The 14,681-nt window shown below is 47.8% G+C and overlaps 2 protein-coding genes across 2 annotated transcripts; both read left to right on the top strand.

The window, feature by feature from the left end:
• The first annotated feature begins 284 nt into the window (after positions 1–284).
• Positions 285–6,635, top strand: PITHD1 (PITH (C-terminal proteasome-interacting domain of thioredoxin-like) domain containing 1). The gene is made up of 6 exons (XM_006862308.1): positions 285–547; positions 1,384–1,427; positions 1,808–1,885; positions 5,029–5,133; positions 5,897–6,005; positions 6,534–6,635. Exons 1-6 carry the CDS (start codon positions 350–352, stop codon positions 6,633–6,635), a joined length of 636 nt encoding a protein of 211 aa, XP_006862370.1. The 5' UTR covers positions 285–349.
• A 3,758-nt stretch (positions 6,636–10,393) lies between these two features.
• On the top strand, positions 10,394–14,602 carry LYPLA2 (lysophospholipase II). Its single transcript, XM_006862307.1, has 10 exons — positions 10,394–10,483; positions 11,887–11,989; positions 12,206–12,237; positions 12,330–12,395; positions 12,826–12,873; positions 12,963–13,033; positions 13,163–13,236; positions 13,316–13,417; positions 13,500–13,673; positions 13,757–14,602. Exons 2-10 carry the CDS (start codon positions 11,912–11,914, stop codon positions 13,805–13,807), a joined length of 696 nt encoding a protein of 231 aa, XP_006862369.1. The 5' UTR covers positions 10,394–10,483; positions 11,887–11,911; the 3' UTR covers positions 13,808–14,602.
• Positions 14,603–14,681: the final 79 nt, after the last annotated feature.

Below are 14,681 nucleotides of genomic sequence, written 5' to 3'. Positions count from 1 at the left end.
AAAAGACCATAGACTTTAGCAGAGCGGGAGTATGTTTCGAATTCCAGTCCCACAACTTACTCGGAACATCAGCTAAATCTCTTTGCTCTTCAGTTTTCATATTTGTGAAGCTGGGATAGTAACTTCATCCATTTCCAGGATAAACGAGACAACATTAGTTCTCCCGCACCTGGTAGGCGCAAGTCAAACGTCAATCATCTCCAAGCCCCGCCTCCTTTTTTCTGGACGCATGCGCCTCACTGAGGCGCCTTTTACGACGCGGCGGACGCGATGCGCTTGGCGACTGAAGTGGAGCAAGCGCGACGCTAGCGGTTGTAGGGCCGAAGGGACTGGCGACAGCGGCGTCGCCATGTCGCACGGCCACAGCCACGGTGGGGGCGGTTGCCGCTGCGCTGCCGAACGGGAGGAACCGCCCGAGCAGCGTGGCCTGGCCTACGGCCTGTACCTGCGCATCGACCTGGAGCGGCTGCAGTGTCTAAACGAGAGCCGCGAGGGCAGTGGTCGCGGGGTCTTTAAGCCGTGGGAGGAGAGGACCGACCGCTCTAAGGTGGGCCTGACGGGGCCGGTTCGGGCGGGAGAGGCAGAGCCCCGCGCGAGGCCTCAAGCCGCCGGTCTTCTCCACCAGCCTGATTCCTGCTGTTAAAAACAGCGACAGCCGTTTGCCAAGCGCTCTCCCGTGCCCATGTGCCAGGCCGTTGGGAGGTGAACAGGGTAGAGTCTCCCATTTTGCAGCTAGTAAAAAGAGGTAGAGTGAGAGAAAGGGGCTCCTCAGCTTTACACAGCTCCCTGCCCTGTTCCAGGTCTGTGGGAAGTTGTGAAGGAGGGCGGGCGTTTTCCCTTCCATTTCTCCCCTGGTCCCAATGGCTGCTTGTTCGTACCGCCCGATGAGGACCAAGTGTGTTGTCCTGTGTGGAGCACGGGGTCTTAACCACCAGTCCCCTGGTGAATCATGCCCAAGGACCTTCACCCTGGTGGAAATACACATAGGCACAGATATTGGCACACAATTTCAGGAAGCTGGCGTGCCTTCTAAGTTCATTCCTGGGTTCCCCGGGAGGGGAGGCTAATTAAAGTTCCGGAAAACATAGAGGTTGACTATTTACATTGTGCCCCAGTTGCAGAACATGTGGTGGTTGTTAAGTACCGTGGAGTCGGTTCCGACTCATAGCGACCCTGCACAGGGTTTCCGGGGCTGTAAATCTTTACGGGAGCAGAAAGCCTAAGCTTTCTCCCGCGGAACAGCTGGTAGTTTGGAACTGCCGACCTTGAGGTTAGCAGCCCGATTCGTAACTACGCTACCAGAACAGGGTGGAGGAATCCTGAAATTGTAGGCGCTGAACAAATATTTGTTACTTTCTCCTCCCAACTTCTCATCCCCTCCAGTTTGTTGAAAGTGATGCAGATGAAGAGCTTCTGTTTAATATCCCGTAAGTATCTCCTCAGTGCCAGCCTCAGGCCAAATCGGCTGTGCCCAATTGCCATGCCAGATGGATTAGCTCATTTTGTCAAGAGTGACTACATCTGTTTCTAAAAATGGGGTTTGGTGGGTTTGAGGAGGAAATCTTCATAGATTTCTAGATACAGATTGGAAACAGATGTACTTGCTGAAAGATACCTGAGAAGTCGAGGTAAATTTCTTAGAATTCCAGAATTCCCAGAGGGAGACAGAATCTTAGACACAGTCTAGAACAAACCTGACTAAAGAGTAAACTGAAGTCCAGAGAGGGGAAAGGTCTTGCCCAGGGTCACACAGCTAAGTAGGGATTCAAATCCAGGTTGACAGACATCTCTTTTGCATTTCTGGCAGATTTACAGGCAGTGTCAAGCTCAAAGGCATCATTATAATGGGAGAGGACGATGAATCACACCCCTCTGAAATGCGACTGTAAGTGGCAAGGGCTTAGACCCTTGGGAAGCGCCTTCTCATTCTCTTTTTCTGGTTGCACTTATTCTAGCATATCAGATTCCTTCTCACTGGATTAAACATTCCCCAATCCTTTTTTTTTTTTTTTAATTTCCTGGTATTATTCTGTATCTAAATATACTTATCTCTGCCTGAATTAATGGCTTGTTTATGGTAAGCATCTTTAAAGCTTTGTCTGTGTTTTTCAGAGTACCCCAGCACCATTTGTTCAGAGAATAACCTATAAATTCTAATTGTTGCTAACTTCGTAGTTGTTTTAATAACTCAGCTGCAATTTGCTAATGATCTTTAAAGATTCTATTTTTGATGTTTGTTTCAAAATTTCCCTTGCCATTTCATACAGTAATCATCTTTGAGTATGTTTTGTTGGCAGGGAATTTCTTCATCTGAGTTTGCATGGACTTTTAGTTGACAGAGTTCTATACACCTCTTGTACCACTGGCTTTGTTGCCACCGACAGCTAACCCTATTCCATGTTGTCTTCCTAAAAGGAGGAGAAATGGCTTTTTGAGTACTGTCAGGTGATTAAAGTGAAGCGGTGCAATGGTGTCTTATGGTTAGCTGCACTGTTGGCAACATGGGTTTCAAAAAGTTCATATTTTTAAAATGATGCATAAAGAAATTTAATCAGAAAAAAGGAGCAATTATAAACAGACTTTAGGGAAGATTTAAGAAAGAAAAGACTATTTTTGGTTGTTAGAAACATGAATTTGAAAGCAGATCATATTTAACCATTTTAAGAAAATGATGTGATTCATGGATATTTTTGGAGACTCGTTTACTTTAGAAGACTAAATGTCTAGGTTGTATTGTAGTTAACAGTGTAGACTCTGTAGTTTTATTTTTTAAACCAAAAGCTTTGGAATGAACTGATTAGGCTCAATTCTGACTATACCAGTTGCTAGCTGCGTGACCTTGGGACATTGTTTATCTCCTCTATGCCTCAATTTTCTCATACATAAAATGGAAATAATAATGGTATGGACCTCATAATATTGAGGAGAGAATTAAGTGAGTTACAATCTGTAAAGTGTTTAGCTAGGTCTGGGACATAGTAAGTGCCCAAATTTGGGGCAAGCAAATGCAAATAATGTGCATAGCCCTCAGTTTTAGACACTTTATATGTATTATACTTTATCGAATTGAAGATGTCATTGATTGTAATATATCTTATGTTTCACTGTTGTTGTTCAGTGCCTGTAAAGGGTTTCTAAGGACCAGCTGGTGGGTTTTAACCACCAACCTTGTGGTTAGCAGTCCAGTGCTTGTCCTATAGTACCTACCACACCAGGACTTTCTTAATACAAGAAGAAAAATTCTGCCAGTTCAGTGACACAACACTGAAACACCAAAAAAGTAAAATTGAAGGTTTTAAATCAGAGAAATTTGAACACAGACTAGATGTTAAGTGGTATTAAAGACTTAGTAATGTTGTTGTTAATTAATATAAAATGGTATAGGGTTGTTTTTTGTTTGTTTTTGCTTTGTCTTGACATGTCTAACTTTTTAGAGATACACAAAGTATTTATGGATGAAATAATATGCTATTTGGGATTTGCTTTACTATTGAGCAAAAGTAAAGTGGGGCTGGTAGCAAAATCAGCTTAATATTGATTATTGAAGCTCACTGTTATATATGTGTTGTTGTTGTTAAGTGCCATTGAGTCGATTCTGACCTATAGTGACCCTATATAGGGTTTCCGAGGAGCAGCTGGTGAGCTTGAACCGCTGACCTTGCAGTTGAAACGACTTTGCAGTCGGGCGCATTAACCCACAGCGCAGGGATCATTATATTGTTTCTACTACTATGTTTGCAGTTTTCCTAAATAAAATTAAATTAAAAATAAAAATTACCTCATAGAATTGACTTCATTTTAATCTCTACGTCAACTGTAGGGGGCAAGTTGATACTATCACTATCCCCATTTTTCAGATGAGAAAACTGAGACAGGTTAAATCACTTGTCAGAGGCACAGGGCTGGTAATTGTCAAAGCCAGGCATTAAACCAAGGAAGTCAAGCTCCAGAGACGCTGTTCCTAACTACAGTGTTAAACTGCCTCTCATAATGCTGCTCATAAATGTTCACTATTATTATTCTGCTTTGCATCAAGTCTTTTAGGAACACTTTGAAGCAAACACTTGCCTATTTAAATTATATGCATTTTACTGCAGCTAATATCTAGGCCTTTCCCATGTGGGTGTGTTAATAAAATACCCTGAAGATAGGTGGTGGGATGTGTGGCTCACCTCTTTAGGATTTGTGTCTTACAGGAAGACAGCAGTTTGCTTAGATTTTTTTATTTGAACAATCTTTTCTTCACTAGCAGTTTTATCTTGCCTTTCCAAAGCCCATTAGGTCTGCAGTCCTTTTATGTTCTTTTCAAAATGGAAATCCCCAAATGGTGCTTTTTTTAAAGAATTGTAAGATGGCTGCATCTACAGGGTCAATTTTGGACACAAAAAAATGCTTGAGCATTGAGTTTATCTGATCTGATCTTTCAACTTGTGTTTAATATACTCCTGCCAAAGTTTTTTCCCAGGAGTGAGCTCTTTTAGTTAAGCATCCCCAGCGTCGTGTGAATGTGCTGAGCTGTGTGTTTTGCTCCAAGCGTTTGTTGCATGTGATTTAGTTTGAACCATTGCTTTGTGGATAGCTTCTCATGTGATCTTAGCCCACTCAAAGATGCCATTGGGAAATGTTGCAGTTCTCAGCTCTTTTCTCATTGGGTTAAATATATTTGTGTGTAAATGCCAATAAAACCACTTGCAAAATTTTTGACCCCCAAATTTTATCTCCTCTTGATAAAACTGAAGGCAGTTGAGGAGTTTGTTGTTGTTGTTATGTGCTGTGCAGTCGGTTCTGACTCCTAGAGAACCCTGTACAGGGTTTCCAAGGCTGTAAATCTTAATGGGAGAGAAAGCCTCATCTTTCTCCCGCGGAACAGGTCATAGTTTCGAACTGCTGACCTTGCGGTTCGCAGACCGATTCGTAACCACTACGCTACCAGAGCTCCTTCGAGGAGTTAGCAGGAAGTACTGAAAAACTAACTGAGAAGCGTGATAGTACACATTTCTTGAACTTTGCTTCCTTTTCTTTTCTCAGGTATAAGAACATTCCACAGATGTCCTTTGATGATACCGACAGGGAGCCAGACCAGACTTTCAGTTTGAACCGGGATCTTACAGGAGAATTAGAGTATGCTACAAAGTAAGTGCTGAGTCTGCCTTCCACGCTGGTGTCTCCGGAGGAACTGCGGGTGTTGCTGGTTTGCAGCCAGTATATACACATCAGCTCTTACAGGGCTTGCCATTTGTTTTTGGCTGGTCTCCTCCATGCATCAAAAGTGAACTACAACAGTGGAGGACGCTCAATCCTTGGCTTGGGCAATTTTTGGCAGAAATTTCGTGCAAGCCACAGACTTGTTAACTTGTTGGCAGACCTCAATGAGCTCCTAGGGTAGTCTTAGGAAAAGAGGTTTTCAGAGTTCTCTTTGCATAGTGGGCTCCTCACCCCACAAAAAACAGAACCCAAATGCGTGGATTCCAGCTCATAGCGACCCTATAGGACAGAGTAGACCTTCCCCCTAGGGTTTCCAAGGCTGCCTACCACCTCTTCTGTGAAGCAGCTGCTGATGGCAGGCTACATTTCACATGCCCACTTCCCTTAGCTCTTCACGAGTTCTTTTGTACCTAAGAGTGAGATCCAAATATAACTTGGTTATACAGCATTCCTCCTCCCTTGTTTTGTGAGGACAGGAACTGGATCGATGTATCTTTCTCTCTCCCTTTTGCCTTGAGCAGTGTTTTGCCCAGGGTAGATGTATAGTAAATCTTCACAGGATTAATTGCTTGTTTAAAGGACATTGTCTGGATTTTACCACAAGTTGGAGCTAGAATTGTTGTTGACATGTGGCAAGATACTCAAGGAACTCTTAACTTATGTCTTCTCTTCTCATCCCTTCATCTTCTAGAATTTCTCGTTTTTCAAATGTCTGTCATCTGTCTATTCATATTTCAAAAAACTTTGGAGCAGATACCACAAAGGTCTTTTATATTGGTCTGAGAGGAGAATGGACTGAGGTAAGTTGGAGTTGTATATTATCTACCCTGTGGCAATGGTTGGGTACTTTAAGAGAAGGGGAAACAAGCAAATGAGATTTCAGGTTTTGCCAATCTATTTTATTTTTTGATTTAACCATTTTAAACTGTCCTTCTTGTTTGATAGACTATGAACATTTGATAGGGATTAAAATGACAATATTGATACTAATTCATTTTTTTGCTTTAAAATTTCTTCCTTCAGCAAACACTTTTTGATAAGCTTTCTTGTTCCAGACGCCAGAGATAGGTGTTAAACAAAATAGCAAGCTATTGTTCCCCTGGTGTTGCCAGTATAGCAGGGGAAGACATAGGAATCATCTACATCAGGGGTGGGTCATTGATGATCTTTGCAGGCCTCGTAGGATAAAAAATACCAGAAGAGAAGAGAGGTGAGGTGATTGATGATTTTTGGAATTGGACTTGAATCAGGACTATTTCACTGTATGTGGTCTTGGAAAGTACCTTCTCTGATGTCCTGCTAACCCAACATACTTGATTTCCTTACAGCTTCACCGACATGAGGTGACTATTTGCAATTATGAAGCATCAGCCAACCCAACAGACCACAAAGTCCATCAGGTTACCCCACAGACACACTTCATTTCTTAGTGGGTGGTCCAGGCTCCCACAGAGGTTCTGTGTCAGTGAAGATCTCCAACAACCCACTGGGCCGAAAACAGGATGGGGCTCCCAAGAGAGTTGACTGCCACGGCCTCTGCTAAAGCTTTGTCTCTGGGGACTCGGCTGTAAAACCTGGTCTACAGAAGCTACACACCACTGGGAGGCTTGTGTGGATGCCTAGAGACACTTACTGTTCTCTAGGGTACCGCAGAAACTGGGTCTTGGGCTGGTCCATCATCAGGCAGGCATGGATAACGGCTGCTTCGCCAGTCTGAATGTGCCATGGGATCCTAAGTGTCTTGTTGCTTTGTGGCAGGATTTTCTTTTTTAATGGAAACAATTCCTGGGCTGCTGGAAACTTTCTGAAGCATCTGGATTGTGTATTAGCATCTGTATTAGCCATCAGGAGGGTCTCCAATGAGAAATACTTGTCCCTGCTTGCTCCTCCCTGTCATTGTTCCGCATTCTTGTCAAGTTGCCCTGCTTGCAGTTGTCTGTCACACATGAGTGTCCCAGGGTTATAGCTGGAAGGGTAGGAGTCTCTGGTGATACTTAGTAGTTGGGGGGAAAGCGCTTTTTTCCCCACTGCTTTGGTAAGCAATCTGGGGAGAAAAGGGAATTATTTCTGTGTTTGTGGGTATCCTGGTGGGGGTAAGATTTCCCTTTGGGAGATCCTTTATGTTTGTTAGCTTCTTACTCACGTTTTAAGCCTAATGCCAGAATCTGAGTGCTTCTGTTCATGGCTTTTTATTCACTGTGACTAGTAAGCTTCCTAATAAATTCTTGTCAGACTTAATGCTTCTATTTTCTTTTGAGTTCTTGGTAGTACTGATGAAACTTTTCTTACTGGAAACTATCAAACGGAAAAAAATGTGTTGTTTTGGACTAAGTAGATTATAAGAAGTACTACAGTTAAGTCAGAACTAGATTCATTCCTCCAGGAAGAGTCAAACTTAATTCTGTAAAGAAGAAGATGGAGTTAAAAACCTGTTTTTCAGTTCTCAAGAAAGAAAAATAACTTGGATAGAGGAACATTTAAAATGTAAAAGAATAGATTCTAGAGCTCACCAAAAGAGATGAAGGTGAAGAAAGTGAGCAGGACATGTGGTCTGAAAGTGAACCAGAGACCTTGGAATTAACATTTTGAAAGGAATACATGTATGTCGGACTTCTGCTGTGGCGCTGTAGAGTAAGCACTGGATGGTGAACCACAAGGTCAGTGGTTCAAACTCACCAGCTGCTTCCCGGAAGCTCTGTATAGGGGTTGCTTTGAGTTGGAATTGACTCAAAGGCACTTGACAACATACGGATGTCAGTACAGCAATTGGAGAGAACTTACAGATCTGAAAAGGGGGATTGAGGTCAGCTTTACAGAAAATAGAAATGGCTGACAAAGGGAATTGCAACAGTGTTGGATCTGAGATTTCCTCTGAGGGCCTGGCCCACTGCTTCTTCAGTCTGTCCTAGGAAAGGCCTGCCACCACCAAGCGTTGTGGTGCCTTAACATTTCTAAAATGCAGTCTAGATCAACCAGAATGCAAATGCAATTCTTGAAGCCCAAGGGTCCTGCCTCCTCTTCCACCACACAGCCCTTTGTTTCAGTTGAGTCATTTTGGAGTTAAAAGTCATGTTTCAATTAGGGGTGGGTGGCAAGGGTAGGAATACAGTTTATAGAAGTACAGGCCTATCTTGTTTCATGGTGCTTTTGCTTGATTGCACTTCACAGATTCTCTTTTCTGTCAGTTGAATGTGGCGCTAACCCTGCTTTTTTTTTCAATAGCATGTGCTCACGTAGTGTCTCTATCACATTTGAGTAATTCTCAGTATTTTAAACTGTTTAATAATGATATTTTACACTTAACCGATTACAATATACTATAGACATAACTTTTCTATGTACTCGGAAACCAAGAAATTCCTGTGACTGACTGTGAAATTTGTTTCATTGTGGTGGTCTGGAATGAGCCTGCAGTACCTCCAAGGTATGTCTGTATCAGCAGACTTGTCAGCTGCCGTTGAGTTAACAACTTATAAGACTTTGTTGTTATTAAGTGCCGTTGAGTAGGCTCTGATTCAAAGCGACCCTATATAAGGTTTCCAAGGCTTTAAATCTTCATAGGAGCAGAAAGCCTCATCTTTCTCCCACAGAGCAGCTGGTGGTTTCAAACTTCGGACCTTGTGGTTCATAGTCCAGTACTTGTCAACTTGTTGTTGTTGTTAAGTGCCATCGAGTCGGTTCCGACCCATAGCGACCCTGTACAGGGTTTCCGAGTGTGTAAATCTTTACGGGAGTAGAAAGCCTCATCTTTCTCCCGTGGAGCAGCTGGTAGTTTCGAACCGCTGACCTTAAGGTTCACAGCCCGATTCATAACCACTACGCTACCAGAGCTCCTTGTCAACTAGCACTTCATTAATTCCACTAATTAAAACACTAACCACTGGTAGTCCCAGTGAGGGAGCCTCTGAATTTGTTCAAATTCCCAGTGTCTCAGGTGGTCTGTGAGTATAAAAGGAACCATTGTTCTAACATAAGCAGACCCAGCAGGGGGAGTTGGGGACAAGTGCATTGGAGTTCTTTTTGCTCCCTATCTCCTTTTTCCCTGTAAACCATGGTCCTGAGTCCAAAGATTTTCTGCCTGGAATCTTGGTGTTTAAGTTACATCTCTGACCTGTTGAGCACTTAGGACCAAACTGTCTCGTGACCTGGGAAAAAATGCTCTGTGAGCTTTGAGTTTTTAAAAGAAAGAAAACTATACTTACCAAGTAGACTAAGTAGCTGACGGACAAGTGTGACTCACTTCCTGTTTGTTGATGCCCACGTGCTCTCTCTGGTACATGGTCCTTCAAGTCAGTTCGTCACGCCTACCAATCTTAAGGATTGGGAGTCTCATTTCCACTTCACTGGTGCAGCAAGGGGCAAAGTGACTCAATGGTGACCCATTGAAGCCTTTTTTGTTGACAACTGGAGTTTGATGACGATGATAGTATTTGCGCAGTCTGCATGACACTGCTTGTCAAGCGTTAAGACACCACCACTAGTGCCTGCCTAGCTATCCTGGTATAGAGTATGGACTGTGGTGTTTCCCCAGGGTCCTTTTTAGGGTCAAGACCTCACACTGATTGTCATCTACAGTGTATAAAGCATTTTCACATGACCTCATTGAGTCTCACAGGAAAGCTGTGAAGTAGGCAGGTAGTGGTTATCCCATTTTATAGCCCAGGAAACAGGTCTAGAGAGGTGATATTACAGTAGAATATTGAGGTGGTTTACTTTGCCTCCATGGACCTCAGTTTCCTCTTTAAGACCTTTAAGGACGAGGATGATCTCTAAGGATATTTCAGTTCAGAGTATGTGATTCCACCCATTGTCTTGACAATTTGAAGGAAAGGGCAAGAAAACCAGTGGTGGATGTACCAGGCTGTAAAGAATTGTGACACATGGGGTTGGGACGGTGGTACACTTTGTACTAATAGTGTGAGGAATGCCTTTCCTTTCAGATGAGTTTCCTCCAGGATATGTGTAGATGGTGCTATATGTGTAAGTCTCCAATGCCCGGTCTAGTCTGCAGGTCTTTGGAGGCAAGAACTCAAGTGACTTCGTGACAATTACAGGGAGTGGTCCCACCGTACCCAAAATGGCAGCTTCTAGCAGGAGAAATCCCCATACCCCACTTCCGGATTCCGTACTGCTGTCCAGGCTGTTTCCGGCAGTGCGATGGCTTGGTTCCCGGGACTCAAACGGAAGTTCCGGCGGGGGCGGCCGAGGGGAAGAGTGAGTGTCTGTGCGGGAGAAAGGAGATTCTCGAGAGAGGTCTCGAAACCCCCGAGGAGTGGAGGTACTCTGGTCTGAGGGCAGGCAGGCAGAAGGAGGCGATGGTTAAGCCGATTGGGCCACTGGGAGGATCCTGGAGAGAGGGGAGGGGGAATGGCAATTGTGAAGATGGGGGTAGGGAGTGAGGTACCCTGAGGCGCTATTCAGCTTTGGGGATTTCAGAGATTGAGAGGGACTAGGAAAGAGGGTACCTTGGTGTGATGAGGGGGACTCGGGTTGGAAGTGGAAGATCCCATTGTGAAGCGGGAGCTCCCCAGGGTCAAATGTAGAAAGCCCCTTTGTGGGCAGGAGAAGGTTGCTGGGGTCAGGGTTGAAAATGCTGTAGTGGGGAGGGTCAGAGAAAGTTCCCATTATAGGGAATAGGCAATCCTAGGTCAGGGTGGACGTTTTAACTGTGGAGATGGAGACACCAGATCGTGTAGTAGGGGAAAGGCACCTCTCTGAAAGAGGGAAACTCAGGAGTGAGATGCAAGTCCCCACAGTGGAAGAGAAAGAGAATCTCAATTTAGGAAGAAGGGTTCACTCCCCTGTGGGAGGGACCCCTCAGGATCAGAGGTGAAAGACTCCACTATGGGTGGGTGGGGTCAAAGGAGGGAGGTGGATGCCAGGTAGAAGGGGTGGGTGCTGTTGGGAAGGGTGGACACTTAAGGGCAGGTAGTGGGAGCGCACGGGCAGTTTGGAGGATGCTGAGGATGGGGAGGAGGAGCTAGTCAGCCTGACATTCTTTTGTGTGTTCGGGAGAGTCAGTAGGCACCAGGTAGCCCCATTCAGGAAAGCCAAGTACCAGTTGGGGAGTGGGTGGTGGAAGGAAGTCCATATGCTTTCTGGGGACCTGGACACCCCACTGGGGCTCTGGGAAGGGCTGAGCCATAAACTAGTGTGAAGGCTGGGTGGGGGCTGGCTGGGCAGGAGGGTGATGGAAAAGATATGTGGTGAGGGGCTTTGGGGCAGAGGCGTTTTTTCTCTCCTTCATTTCTCAGACTTGAGCAGGATGGGGTGGTGAGGGGAGACCAGGAGCTCCAGAGAAGGTGGGGGATGGCTGGAGAGCTGGCAGGAGGCAGTTGCCTCTGAGGTGCAGGAGCTGGGGAAAGGCGACAGGGTTTGCCCTGCCTCCCCTCAGCTCACCCCTTCCTGGGTTCCACACCAACAAATCTGAGCACCTTGGTTTGGCTCAGTCATCTTTGGGCCACTAGGGTGACTGCTTCTGGAAGGGAGGCCAACTTCCTGCTCCCTCTGCCCTGGGACATCCTGCCTTTTCTTTGATGACCTGAACAGAACCCTGGCCAGGGTGCTGGAGTTGGGGTGCTGGTGTTTTGGTGAGCCCTAGCTTTGAGGACTGTGCTGTGATGGGAGTCTCTCATTTGCCTGGTCTCACTCGTGAAATCCCCCCACCCCCCATTTGCACAGGCCCCAGCCTGGAGCCCTGCAGTGTATGTGTGGTAACACCATGTCTGTGCCCCTGCTCACGGATGCTGCCACTGTGTCTGGAGCTGAGCGGGAAACGGCTGCGGTAAGGGCCCTTCTACTGCATGGGGGAATAGCTCGAAGGGGTGTGGGAAAAATGGAGGTGGCGGTGACCAGGTGGCTTGGGGTTAATAACCTGTGTGACTCTTAGTTCAGTCCCCACCCCCACCCCCCAGGTCCTTCGGGGCCAGAAATTGAGGATGTAAGGGGGAATGAAAGCAGCATGCTAACCCCCTGCTCCCCTCTGCTCATCCTCTTCCAGGTTATTTTTTTACATGGACTTGGAGACACAGGGTGAGTGAGCTGGGAGGAGGGGCTGTTCTGTGAGGAGGTGGAGCTTGCTACCCCTCCCTACAGCTGAGTCTTTCCCTCCTCCCCTCCTCCAGGCACAGCTGGGCTCACGCCCTCTCCTCCATCCGGCTTCCTCATGTCAAGTACATCTGTCCCCATGCGTGAGTGCCACCCCAGCAAGGGAGGGGCTGGGGATGGTGACCAGCTGCGGGTGGACCTCTGGGCCTGGGCCCTGAGCAGTTAGAAGTGTTATTTCCACCTTAGCTGCCATCGTGTCCCCAGGAATGGGTCCTAGCCCCAGCCCCCAGTCCCAGGGCTTCCCAGAAGGGAGATCTCCTCAGACCGGGACCAGAATCTGTGCCCCTTCCCCAACTACTCACCTGCTGCAGTAGGCCCCGTCACACCGAATGTTGGGTTCTGCTTCTCCATTGCTACCACTGATGCCCTAACAGCAGCTTCCAGCCCCACGTGGCTGGTTGCCTGGCAACACCTTAAACACAAGCTCTGCCTGCTGGGAAGGGTCCCCAGGGCCTCTCCGCTGAAGCTTCCTCATCCCTCCTAAACATGGGTCCTTGTTGCTGTCCTCCCCAGGCCTCGGATCCCTGTGACACTCAACATGAGGATGGTGATGCCATCCTGGTGAGTGTGGGGATGGGGACAGGAGCTGAGGGCAGTGCATGGGACTGGGTGGGATCTTCCAATGGCTGCCAATGCCTCTGCTCCCCCAGGTTCGACCTGATGGGGCTGAGTCCAGATGCCCCAGAGGATGAGGATGGCATCAAAAAGGCCGCAGAGAATAGTAAGACCCTTGTCTCTTACCAGGATCCTCCTGCGCCTCCCCAGAGGGTTGGGGGGTACCTGTTGGGGTCTCAGGTCCCTCAATAGCTCTCCACACCCTCAAGACATATCCTCCTACCTCCTCCCCTAGTCAAGGCCTTGATTGAGCATGAGATGAAGAATGGGATTCCTGCTAATCGAATTGTCCTGGGAGGCTTTTCACAGGTGAGGAGAGGTGGGTAGTGGGTGGCTGGAGGGGAGCCGAGCTCTGCCCTTGTGACCTCTCATTGGCTCATCTCTCCAGGGAGGGGCCCTGTCCCTCTACACTGCCCTCACCTGCCCCCACCCTCTGGCTGGCATTGTGGCGTTGAGCTGCTGGCTGCCTCTACACCGGGCCTTCCCCGAGGTGAGTGCCCCCACCGATCCCTCTGGACTGGGGGGCTGTGCTGGCCAACTTGACTTTGCCCTGAGCCCTTTCTGGCCCACAGGCAGCCAATGGCAGTGCCAAGGACCTGGCCATCCTTCAGTGCCACGGGGAGCTGGACCCCATGGTGCCTGTACGGTTTGGGGCCCTGACAGCTGAAAAGCTCCGGTCTGTTGTCACACCTGCCCGGGTCCAGTTCAAGACGTACCCAGGTGTTATGCACAGCTCCTGCCCTCAGGTTAGTGCTGAAGGATGGCTTCCCACTCCCAGCCCTCTCCTACCTCCAGCCTGGAGCCTCTCACAATTTCCTCTCACCCCCAGGAGATGGCAGCCGTGAAGGAATTTCTTGAGAAGCTACTGCCTCCTGTCTAACTAGTGGTGGCCCCCAGTGTGGTCCCCCAGCTGGTGAGGGACTCAGCACATGCGGCATCATCTTGGATCTGAGCCGGTCGAGCCCCCATCCCCACTTTCCTTAACTTGCCCTCTGCCACTGGCCTTGGGGCAGACAGACCCAGGTATGGCCCAGCTCGCACTCCTGGCCTCAGCCACCTGGCACCGTCTGCAGCAGAGGGCGGGCTGCTTTCTTACCCTGTATTCCTAGAGGCGGCCCCCCCCTCCCCACAGCAGTATTGGAGGGGCTGTAGGCAGCGGGAGGAAGGGGCCCAGCCGCTGACCCACTCACTCAGGACCTCACTCACTAGCCCCGCTTCTGGCCCCCCTCCTGTGACCTCAGGGTTTGGCCCACGGGGCCCCTTCCAGGCTCCACCTACTGACCCCCCAGGGATTCTGCCCAGATAATCTGTGTCCTCTCCAGCTGCTTCTCAATCATGAATGTGTTCAGGGCCTGCCCCCTTGCTGCTGTGGGCTCCCTGCCCCTGGGCAGGAATGTTGGTGAGGGGGTAGAGCCCTCCCAGGGGCCTTCCCTCAGCTCTTCCCTCACCCTGGGGGCTGGGCCCACCTCCCCTGTCTGCTCCTTCCTTGCAGGCCTGGAGTCTGCAGGGCTGGACTGAGGCTCAAGGTCTACCCCAGCTGTGTCCCCCACACTTTGTTCACGCTCTCTGGCCAAGGAGGTTGTGGGGGTTGTGTCTGTCTTCTGTCTCCATGTGGTTTGGGGTATTTTTCTTGTTGTGTCCTGAATTCCAATAAAATGAGAGAGACTGCTTCCTCCTCTTGGGCTTGGCTGATTCTATTCAAGGGAGAGCAAGTGACCACTGGTGAGAACCTACCCCAGTCTAAGAAAACTTTT

Source organism: Chrysochloris asiatica, unplaced genomic scaffold (genome assembly GCF_000296735.1).
Source record: "Chrysochloris asiatica unplaced genomic scaffold, ChrAsi1.0 scaffold00047, whole genome shotgun sequence".
Taxonomy (NCBI): Eukaryota; Metazoa; Chordata; class Mammalia; order Afrosoricida; family Chrysochloridae; genus Chrysochloris; species Chrysochloris asiatica.
Note: the sequence above shows the minus strand (reverse complement) of the source record. Positions and strands in the feature narration are given on the sequence as shown.